The sequence below is a fragment of the Sus scrofa genome, chromosome 6, assembly GCF_000003025.6.
Source record: "Sus scrofa isolate TJ Tabasco breed Duroc chromosome 6, Sscrofa11.1, whole genome shotgun sequence".
NCBI classification, from domain to species: domain Eukaryota; kingdom Metazoa; phylum Chordata; class Mammalia; order Artiodactyla; family Suidae; genus Sus; species Sus scrofa.
Window position 1 is genome coordinate 58,428,217 of NC_010448.4, and position 10,362 is coordinate 58,438,578.

The 10,362-nt window shown below is 52.1% G+C and overlaps 1 protein-coding gene across 10 annotated transcripts; it reads left to right on the plus strand.

Annotated features, from left to right (window-relative positions):
• Positions 1 to 10,362, plus strand: LOC100515383 (sialic acid-binding Ig-like lectin 5). Of its 10 annotated transcripts, none has more exons than XR_001307195.2 (10): positions 1 to 271; positions 366 to 734; positions 898 to 1,176; positions 1,359 to 1,406; positions 2,222 to 2,476; positions 2,557 to 2,841; positions 4,200 to 4,293; positions 4,888 to 4,963; positions 9,899 to 10,142; positions 10,255 to 10,356. XR_001307195.2 is itself a non-coding variant. In XM_013995096.2 (10 exons), the coding sequence occupies exons 1-10, from the start codon at positions 16 to 18 to the stop codon at positions 10,082 to 10,084; spliced, it is 1,686 nt and encodes a 561-aa protein (XP_013850550.2). In that variant the 5' UTR covers positions 1 to 15; the 3' UTR covers positions 10,085 to 10,362. The 10 variants fall into 10 exon arrangements, 6 of the variants coding, with proteins under 6 accessions (XP_013850550.2, XP_013850544.2, XP_020950598.1 ...); XM_013995096.2 differs by having other exon boundaries at positions 366 to 515; positions 678 to 734; positions 9,899 to 10,362; XR_002344790.1 differs by adding an exon at positions 3,386 to 3,581 and having other exon boundaries at positions 125 to 284; positions 9,899 to 10,356.

Sequence of the window (10,362 nt, forward strand, 5' to 3'; positions counted from 1 at the left end):
AGAAGAAAGGAAGAAATGGGACTGGATGATCTCAAAGCGCCACCACAGCTGACTCTGAATCTGAAGTTTCCACCTTGGGGGCACGTGGCCTTTTGGTCTCACCACAGCTTCCCGTCTAAGCCTCCTCTGCCCTCCCACAGCTGCCACCTGACCTTCACTTTCACAGAGACTCCAGAAGGCAGACTGTCAGGGGCTTCAGGAAGGGATGCAGCCGTCGCCGCTGCTGCTGCTGCTGCTTCTGCTGCTGCTGCCGCCGCCGCCGAAGCTGCTGGTGCTGTGGGGAGGTGAGGGGGGGAGGGGAGGGGAGGGGAGGGAGGAGAGGACCCCTGGGGGAAGCTCCAGGCTGAGTTTCTTCCTCTCCGCAGCATCCCTGGCTCAGGACTCATGGTACCAGCTGGAGCTACAGCAGAATGTGACAGTGCAGGAGGGCCTATGTGTCCTCGTGCCATGCAAATTTTCCTACCCCTGGAGCTCTTTTGGCACCTTCTCTGGGTTTTGGTTCCGGCAAGGGGCAGGTAAAAAACATGCTCTGGTGGCCACGAACAGGCTGGGGCAGAAGCTGTCTGAGGGGTCCCAGGGGCGGTTCTTCCTCCTCGGGGATCCCCAGGCCAACAACTGCTCGCTGAGCATCAGAGACGTCACCACGGGGGACAGCGGGACATACTTCTTTCAAATAGAGACAAGCTTCCATCAACACGCATATCAAGATAGGCCGCTCTCTCTGGGTGTGACAGGTATGGCGGGGACCCAGGAACAGACCCCGGGGGGTGGAACGCTGGAGATAGAAAAATCAAAGTTTTCTCCCTCCTAGGGCTGGTGGGGGGGATGCGGCGACAGGACCCAGGGGCAGGCTGACGCTGTGCCAGGGGGCCCCATTTTCCTCCCTCTCCTCACCAGCCCTGACCCAGGCGCCCCACATCCTCATGCCCGAGACCCTGGAGTCTGGCCGCCCCAGGCGCCTGACCTGCTCTGTGCCCTGGGCCTGTGAGTGGGGCACGCCCCCCGTCTTCTCCTGGACCTCAGCTGCCCTCCCCACCCTGGGCCCCAGGACCCCCCTCTCCTCCGTGGTCACCCTGACCCCACGGCCCCAGGACCACGGCACCAGCCTCACCTGTCAGGTGATGTTCCCTGCAAGCGGCGTGACCGTGGGAAGGACCATCCAGCTCAATGTCACCTGTGAGCGCTGGGCTGGGTCGGGGGAGAGGTCGAGGCAGAGCTGGGCGGGGCCTGACATGGGGGGGGTCTTGAGAACTAAACAGGAAGGAACCCCCCACACCTATTTCCATGGCTCCTGGGGGGACAGGCCCCATGCCCATCCCTCGCCATGGATGTTGATGCCACCCATTCCTCTGTCCCAGATGCCCCACGGAACGTGACCGTCAGCGTCTTCCAAGGAAACAGAACAGGTAGGAGAGAAAACCTCTTCTCTCCAGAGCTGGGACAGCAGGTCTCTGCTGCACAGACCCTCAGTGGGTCTCAGAGCTCCAGCTGCTGGAGGACCAAGGTGGGGGGGGCACTGAGGGGCCAGCTCTTGAGGTCAGAGATGGGAAGGGCACTAGGAGAAAAGCCCCCCAGAAGCTCAGCTCCCTGAGGTGAATCTTCCTCTCACCCACAGCTTTCAGTTTTGGGGGGATTTTTTTGTTTTGTTTTGTTTTGTTTTTGTTTTTTAGGGCTGCACTTGCAGCATATGGAGGTTCCCAGGCTAGGGGTGGAATTGGAGCCACAGCTACCAGCCAGCACCACAGCCACAGCAATGCAGGATCTGAGCCTCATCTGCGACCTACACCACAGCTCACAGCAACACGGGATCCTTAACCCACTGAGCGGGGGCCGGGGATGGAACCCGCGTCCTTGTGGATACTAGTTGGGCTCGTTACTGCTGAGCCACTTCGGTTACTCCGTCCACAGCTGTCTTTGGTCAAATTCAGAGGAAGCCGCCACATCCCTCCGGCTCTGCCCCTCTCTCCCCGATACCTTACCTCCCCGGCTCTTCTTTGGCCCATCTCTTCATTTGTTCACCGCGTCTGTGTCCTGAGCCCTCAGCCTCCACCTGGTGGACAGTCTAGGCCTCTCCAGGGAAGTGGGCTGGGCATCTCCTGAAGGTCTGAGGCCCGGACTCTGCCTGTTCCCTCCCCGGAGCTAGAGTGGACATCGCAGGAGGAGAGGGAGGCCAGCTTTGGCCACCCCCCTCCCTCCCTCTCTGCCTTTCTTGCTGCCAAAGCTCTCAAGATTCTGCAGAACGCCTCCTCCCTGCCCGTCCTGGAGGGCCAGGCTCTGCAGCTGCTCTGTGTGGCCGACGGCAACCCCCCTGCACAGCTGAGCTGGTTCCGGGGGTCCCCAGCCCCGAATGCCACCCCCATCTCTAGCACCACAATCCTGGAGCTGCCAGGCTTGGGGACGGTGCCAGGAGAAGTCACCTGTCGGGCTCAGAACCCGCTGGGCTCCCAGAATCTCTCTCTGAGCCTCTTGGTGGTCTGTGAGTGTGGGGACCCCTGGGGGCAGGACACTGGGGTCCAGGAGAGGGAACAAGCCCGCTAACCTCCTCTCTCCCTGCAGACCCCCCCCAGCTGCTGGGTCCCTCCTGCTCCTGGGAGGACAGGGGTCTCCACTGCAGCTGCTCCTCCCGAGCCCAGCCCGCCCCCTCCCTGCACTGGCGCCTGGGGGAGGGGCTGCTGGACGGGAACTTCAGCAACGCCTCGATCAAGGTCACCTCCAGCTCCACCGGGCCCTGGGCCAACAGCTCCCTGAGCCTGGGCGAGGGGCTCAGCTCCAGCCTCAGACTCAGCTGCGAGGCCCAGAACGTCTACGGGTCCCAGGGCGCCACTGTCCTGCTGCTGCCAGGTCAGGGGGTCTCCTGAGGGGGCGATGCCTGGGGGACAGGAACGGGGACCCCTTTGTTAGTTTGCTAGGACTGCCCTAAACAAGTGCCTCAACCTGGGGGATTAAATGTTGGCTGGGTCTTGGCTCCCGGTGCCGGGGGCTGGAAGCCTGAGATCAAGGTCTCAAGGCCATGCCTTCTGAGGCTGTGAGAATGGCTCCAGGTGTCTCCCTTGGCTTCTGGTGCTTGGCTGGCAGCTCCAGGTGTCTCCCCTGGCTTGTAGAAACATCACCCCAACCTCTGCTTTCATCGTGCATGGCATCGCTCTCCCTGTGGGCGGGTCTGGATCCAGATTCCCTCTTTTTGAGAAGGACACCGGTTCTAGTGGATTAGGGTCCAGTCTAATGATCTCGTCTTAACCTAGACCCTGTCTCTAAATAAGGTCATACATATTCTTCTCAATTTTTAATGATTTTAATTTTTCCAGTGAATTTTTTTTTTTTTTTTACTGTTTATAGTGATTTTTTTTTTTTTTTTTTTTTTTTTTTTTTGCTTTGAGTTTTCCAGGCTAGGGATCGAATCAGAGCTGCAGCTGCCAGCCTACACCACAGCCACAGCAACTCAGGATCTGAGCCACATCTGAGACCTACACCATGGCTCAGGGCTACGCCAGATCCTTAACTGATCAAGGCCAGGGATGGAACCTGCAACCTCATGGATACTGGTCCGGTTTATTTCCACTGAGCCAAGACAGGAACTTAAGGTCACACTCTAAGTTACTAGCAGTCTTCAACATGTGAATTTAGGGGAGGGGAATATAAGTCAACCCATAACAGCCCCAGGGAGGCAGAGCCTGGAGGAGAGGCACCCCAGGGCCCCCGCTGGGCTGGCTGGGGTGTAAGATTCTGAGCCGTGAGCCCAGGGCAGGGGACTGGTCCAGGGTCTACAGGGCAATGGACGTCCGTCAAGTTAGTGAGTAGCGGGTGGGAAGTAGGTGCATTAAAGGAGCACATACTGGGAGTTCCCGTTGTGGCTCAATGGCTTACAAACCCGACTGGTTTCTGTGAGGACACGGGTTCAATCCCTGGCCTCGCTCCATGGGTTAAGGATCCAGCATTGCTGTGAGCTGTGGTGTAGGTCACAGACTTGGCTCGGATCCCACGTTGCTGTGGCTGTGGTGTAGACCAGCAGCTGCAGTTCCGATTCGACCCCTAGCCTGGGAACCTTCATATGCCACGGGTGCAACCATTAAAACACACACACACACACAGGAAGAAAAAAAAAAAAAGGCGGAAATAAAGGAACACACAGAGACGTGACCATCTGGGAGGATGCTATGTCCTGGGGTTGAACTGTAACCAAAACCTCCAACTCTCTGCAGGTAAACCACAGCCCAGGATCCAGCAGACCCTGCCAGCAATCGGAGGAGCTGGCATCGTGGTCCTGCTCTCTTTCTGCCTCTATCTCATCTTCAGGTGAGAGAGGGCTCCAGGGAGGAGGGAGACGCCAGCGGGGGAGGGCACAAGGTCATGGAATCTGGAGTTCCCATCTTGCCTCTGCAGTAATGAATCCGACTAGGATCCATGAGGACGCAGGTTTGTTCCCTGGCCTCGCTCAGTGGATTAAGGATCCGGCATTGCCGTAAGCTGTGGTGTAGGTCGCAGACACAGCTCGGATCTGGCGTTGCTATAGCTGTGGTGTAGGCCGGCAGCTGTAGCTCCTATTCAACCCTTAGCCTGGGACCCTCCAAATGCCATGGGTGCGGCCCTAAAAGTAAAAAAAAAAAAAAAAAAAAAAAAAAAAAAAAGTTCATGGAATCTAAGAAAACCTGAGCCAGAGCACCCCAGGCTGGTAGGAAAGCCCTGAGCTAGAGAAGGAAGCTGAGTGATGGCGTGAATCAGCAGTGACCAGTTGGTCAAGCTCGGGGCTCTTCCCAACCCCTTAGTCCAGCTCTTGGGTTGGAGAAGCACTGCCCACCTCATTCCATGCTCTTCTTAGGGAGTAGGGGGTGGCCTGCCTACCCCACACCCCAAGTAACCAGCTGAAAAGCCTTGGGGCTGTTCCCTTAGAGTGAAGACCCTCAGGAAAACCCAGCCAATGCAAAGCCTGGATGCTGTGAACCAAGCCGAGGACTCAGGCCCCAGGGTGAGTGATGGGATGTGAGCTCTCATTCAGTATCATTGCTCTTGGATGCTGTCCTCAGTGAGGACTCTTAAGCATTTCCTTATTAATATCCAGCACTTCCTGGAGTTCCACATTTGTTTTTGTTTTGTTCTGTCTTGCTTTTGTCTTTTTATTTTTTATTTTTTCGGCCATGCCTGCAGCACGTGGAAGTTCCCAGGCCAGGGATCCAACCCGAGCAACAGCAGTGATTGGAGCCACTGCATGGACAGTGCCAGGTCCTTAACCCACTGAGCCACCAGGGAACTCCCACATGTGGTTATTTTAAATTATTTTTTTTCCTCTGTTATTTCAGTACTTTCTTTCTTTTTTTCATTTGTAATGATTTTTATTTTTCCATTATATCTGGTTTACAGTGTTCTGTCAATTTTCTACTGTACAGCAAGGTGACCCATCACACATACACATACATGTTCCTTTTTCTCACATTATCACGTTCCATCATAATAATGTGACTAGATATAGTTCCCAGTGATACATAGCAGGAGGTTTTTTAAATTATTGCTTCACTCGCTCTAATACTTCTGTTTCCAATGGAATATATATATACAGTCCAGTTGGTTCATTGGGATTATTTATGCTTTGTAGGTCAGATGTTCATGTTCTAGAAATTCTTGCCTTTTCTCTGGGCATTGGTAACTGGGGAAGAGTCATAGGCCAAACTTAGTCTGTGTTAGACCCACCGAAGTACGAAGAAATACGGTAGATGGGAGTTCCTGTCGTGGTTCAGCAGAAACGAATTTGACTAGTATCCATGAGGATGCAGGTTTGATCCCTGGCCTTGCTTAGTGGGTTAAGCATCCGGCGTTGGTGTGAGCTGTGGTGTGAGTGCAGATGCAGCTTGGATCCAGAGCTGCTGTGACCGTGGTGTAAGCCAGCAACTGCAGCTCTGAATCAACCCCTGGCCTGGGAACCTCCATGTGCTGTGGGCACGGCTGTAAAAAGCAAAAAAAAAAAAAAAAAAAAAAAAAAGAAAAAGAAAAGAAAAGGGAAATAGGGTAGAGAGTTTGGGGACATCAATGTCCCAATTAATCACTTCCACTTTGTATTTTCAAGTCTACCACCCTGTTTATTTTTATTTTTATTTTATTATTATTATTATTATTTTGTCTTTTTTAGGGCCACACCTGCAGCATATGGAGGTTCCCAGGCTAGGGGTCTAATCAGAGCAATAGCTGCCAGCCTACTCCAGATCCAAGCCGCATCTGGGACCTACACCACAGCTCACGACAACGCCAGATCCTTAACTTGCTGAGCGAGGCCAAGATTGAACCCGCAACCTCATCGTTCCTAGTCGGATTCGTTAACCACGGAGCCATAACGGGAACTCCTGCCCTGTTTATTGAGGTAACTTTACATACAATAAAATGCACCCATTTAAAAGTATGTAGTGAAATGAATTTTAACAAATGTCTATATAATGTCACCATGTCGCTGATCAAGATATGGAACAAGAGTCCCATAGTGGCTCAGTGGTTAACAAATCCGACTAGGAACCATGAGGTTTCGGGTTCAATCCCTGGCCTCACTCAGTGGATTAAGGATCCGGAGTTGCCGAGAGCTGCAGTGTAGGTCCCAGACGCGGCTTGGACCTGGCATTGCTGGGGCTGTGGTGTAGGCCAGCAGCTGTAGCTCCGATTAGACCCCTAGCCTGGGAACCTCCATATGCTGCGGGTGCGGCCCTAGAAAAAAGCAAAAAGACAAAAAAAAAAAAAAAAAGATATGGAACATTTTGGAGTTTCCACTGTGGCGCCATGGTTAAGACTCTGACTGGCAGTTTAGGTCACTCTGAAGGTTTGGGTTCAGTCCCTAGCCCGGCGCAGTGGGTTAAGGATCTGGCATTGGTCACAGCTGCGGCTCAGATTTAATCCCTGACCCGGGAACTTCCACGTGCCACAGAGGAGGCCATAAAATTTTAGAAAAAGGAAGGGGCATTTCCATCACATTCCTAAATTGCTCTTTCCCTTTCTCACGCAGCTCCCCCTTTCCAGCACTCCCTGATAGCTGTCGGCATCGATTCGTTTTGTCCATTCCGAGACTTCATACACATGAAATCACCCAGCATTCCCTCTTTACAATCTGGCTTCTATCATCACGTTAAAAGCTAGAGAAGTCCTCAATGCATATTTCCCCAATACCAGAGCCTTATTTCTCGAAAGAAATGAACGAAAACAGACAGAGCTGCAGGGCGAAGTAGACACATCCACAGTTAGAGCTGATGGTCCGCAAACTCCTCTCTCAGGAGCTGGTCGGACAAGTGGACAGAAAGTCAGTGTTTACGTTCAATTGACCCAAATCCCTGTAGAGTTGCTTTCTGGTTGATCTTGGGCAGTGGAACCCATGGTGTGAGCTCAGTTCTCATCCTTTTTTTTTTTTTTTTTTGGCTGGGCCCTCCACACACGAAAGTTCCAGAGATCGAACCCGTGCCGCTGCAGTGACAATGCAGCACCACAAGGGAACCACAGACTTGTCCTTGATTTTCAACTTACGCTTCCTTAGCATGGGCGGCCTTCTCCCCATCTTCAATTTGCTGTGCAATAGCCCTTTCCTCCTCAGAGTTCCCATTGTGGCTCAGTGGGTTAAGGACCCGTCCTCAATATCCATGAGGATGCAGGTTCGATTCCTGGCCTCCCTCAGTGGGTTAAGGATCCGGCATTGCCATGAGCTGTGGTGTAGGTCGCAGACTCGGCTCAGATCCTGCGTTGTTGCTCTGGCTGTGGTGTAGGCCGGCAGCTGCAGCTCCGATTAGACCCCTAGCCTGGGAACCTCCATATTCTGCAGGTACTGTCATTAAAAAAAAAAGGAAAGAAAATAAAAAAACAGTCCTTGCCTCCTGATCTGAGGATGATTGGTCTTTGCCTCGGTGCTACTGTTGGAGGCTTTTTTTTAATTACTCAATTAACTTACTACATTTGTAGTTGTACAGTGATCATCACAATCCAATTTTATAGGATTTCCATCCCACACCCCCAGCGCATCCCCCCACCCCCTGAACTGTCTCCTTCGGAGACCATAAGTTTTTCAAAGTCTGGGAATCAGTATCTTGTTCTGCAAAGAAGTTCAGTCTGTCCTTTTTTCAGATTCCACATGTCAGTGAAAGCATTGGATGTTGGTGTCTCACTGACTGACTTCACTCAGCATGATAATTTCTAGGTCCATCCATGTTCCTAAAAATGCCAGTATTTCGTTCCTTTTCATGGCTGAGTAATAGTCCATTGTGTATATGTACCACATCTTCTGGATCCACTCCTCTGTCGATGGACATTTAGGTTGTTTCCATGTCTTGGCTATTGTAAATAGTGCTGCAATGAGCACTGGAGTACATGTGTCTTTGCGAGTCATGGTTTTCTCTGGGTAGATGCCCAGGAGTGGGATTGCTGGGTCAAAGGGTAGTTCTATGTTTAGTTTTCTGAGGACTTTCCATACGGCTTTCCACAGTGGTTGCACCCATTTACAATCCACCAACAGTGTAGGAGGGTTCCTTTTTCTCCACACCCTCTCCAGCACTTATGGTTTGTAGACTTTTGGATGCTGGCCATTCTGGCTGGTGTAAGGTGGTACCTCAGAGTGGTTTTGATTTGCATTTCTCTAATAACAAGCGACGTTGAACATCTTTTCATGTGTTTTTTGGTCATCCGTATGTCTTCTTTGGATTGGAGGCTTTTTGTTTCAAGCTTCTGAAGCCCGAGGGCGTTGTGGGCAGGGAGCAGACAGGAGGGAGAGCTTCTGGTTACCATTTTTACTGCAGGATCTAACCTCTGCTCCGTCCACTTCTGCCCTTTGCTTTCTATTTCAAAATACCTTCTGTCTCATATTTAGAACTTGGAAGGTATTTATTTTCTATTTGTCTCTCTTAGAAAACCGTAAGCTGCACAATATCAGGGACGGCGTTGGCTGTTTTTCACTCCACTGGTAGCACAGTCCCAACAAAGGGTGACTCCATAGGTAGCAAGAAATGCTTTTGCGTCCCGGCTCAGTGGTGCATGTAGAGGTGTGCGTCTGAGGGCAATGCATACAATCTCTCTTGGCCTATTTTATTCTTTGGAAGATGAAGATGCTAATAGTATCCTCCCCCAGCATTAAAAAAAATATATATATAGTGAGGAGTTCCTGCTGTGGTGCCGTGTATAAATGATCTGGCTTTTGTGCAGGTGCCAGTTCGACCCCTGGCCCGGTGCAGTGGGTTAAAGGATCCAGTGTTGCTGAAGCTCAGCTGTAGTGTAGGTGGCAGCTTCAGCTCGGATTCCACCCTTGGCTTGGGAACTTTCATATGCCATAGGGGCGGCTGAAAAAGGAAAAAAAAAGTATATATTGTGATTAATATCAATGTTCAGGGAGTTCCCTGGTGGCTCAGGGGTTAAGGACCTTGTGTTGTCATTGCTGTGGCTCAGGGTGGATCCCTGGCCTGGGAACTTCTGCATGCCACAGGCATAGCTTTATAATAATAATAATAGTAATAATAGTAATAATAATAATATAAACACTGACTAAGGGCTGGTCAATCTGGATTATTAATTTTTTTTTTTTTTTTTTTGCTTTTGATCTCTGCACACGTGGCGTATGGAAATTCCCAGGCTAGGGGTCAAATCGGGCTACAGCTGCCAGCCTACACCACAGCCCCAGCAATGCAGGATCCAAGCTGCATCTGGGACCTAAACCACAGCTCACGGCAATGCTGGATTTCTGATCCACTGAGCGAGGCCAGGGATGGAACCCACATCCTCATGGATACTTGTTGGGTTGGTTTCCACTGTGCTGCAGCAGAAACTCCCTAGTAACTATTTTGAAAAAATGAATGGATACATGACAGACGCTCCATCAGTCCCCACCCCATCCTGGTCTCTGCTTCCTCCCAGCCCCCTGGCCCAGCTCTGAATCCCTTCTCTTTCCTCCACTCAGGAGCCACAGCCCCGGTTCTGGGCTGACACTGCAGCAGAGCACCCCGCTCCTGCTGGGGCTGGCTCGAGCCCAGGAGAGGGACAGGAGCTTCACTACGCTCTCCTCAGATTCCACAGGCTGCAGCCACGGCCGCAGGAGCCGGAAGACACTCACACTGAGTACTCAGAGATCAGGACACACCAGTGAGCAATTACTTTCCCACGGTCTGGAGATCGGACGTCTGCGAGCAGATGGTGTCAGCGGGGTTGGTGTCCAGGCCTTGCTCCTTGGCCTGCAGGCGGCCGCCTTCTCCCTGGAGCCTCACGGGGTCCTCCCTCTGGGTGTGTCTGTGTCCTCCTAACTGCCTCTGCTTCTAGGGACACCAGATATTCTGGATCAGGGACCACCCTGAGGACCTCATTTTAATGGAATTACCTCTTTCAAGACCCTGTCCTCAAATACAGTCACATTCCAAATTCCCCAGG

Coding starts and splice junctions, on each gene's coding strand:
- LOC100515383 (XM_013995090.2), top strand. CDS start 16: ATGGGACTGGATGATCTCAAAGCGCCACCACAGCTGACTCTGAATCTG. Junction 2,477..2,556: donor TCTGAGCCTCTTGGTGGTCT/GTGAGTGTGGGG, acceptor CTCTCCCTGCAG/ACCCCCCCCAGCTGCTGGGT. Junction 2,842..4,199: donor CACTGTCCTGCTGCTGCCAG/GTCAGGGGGTCT, acceptor AACTCTCTGCAG/GTAAACCACAGCCCAGGATC.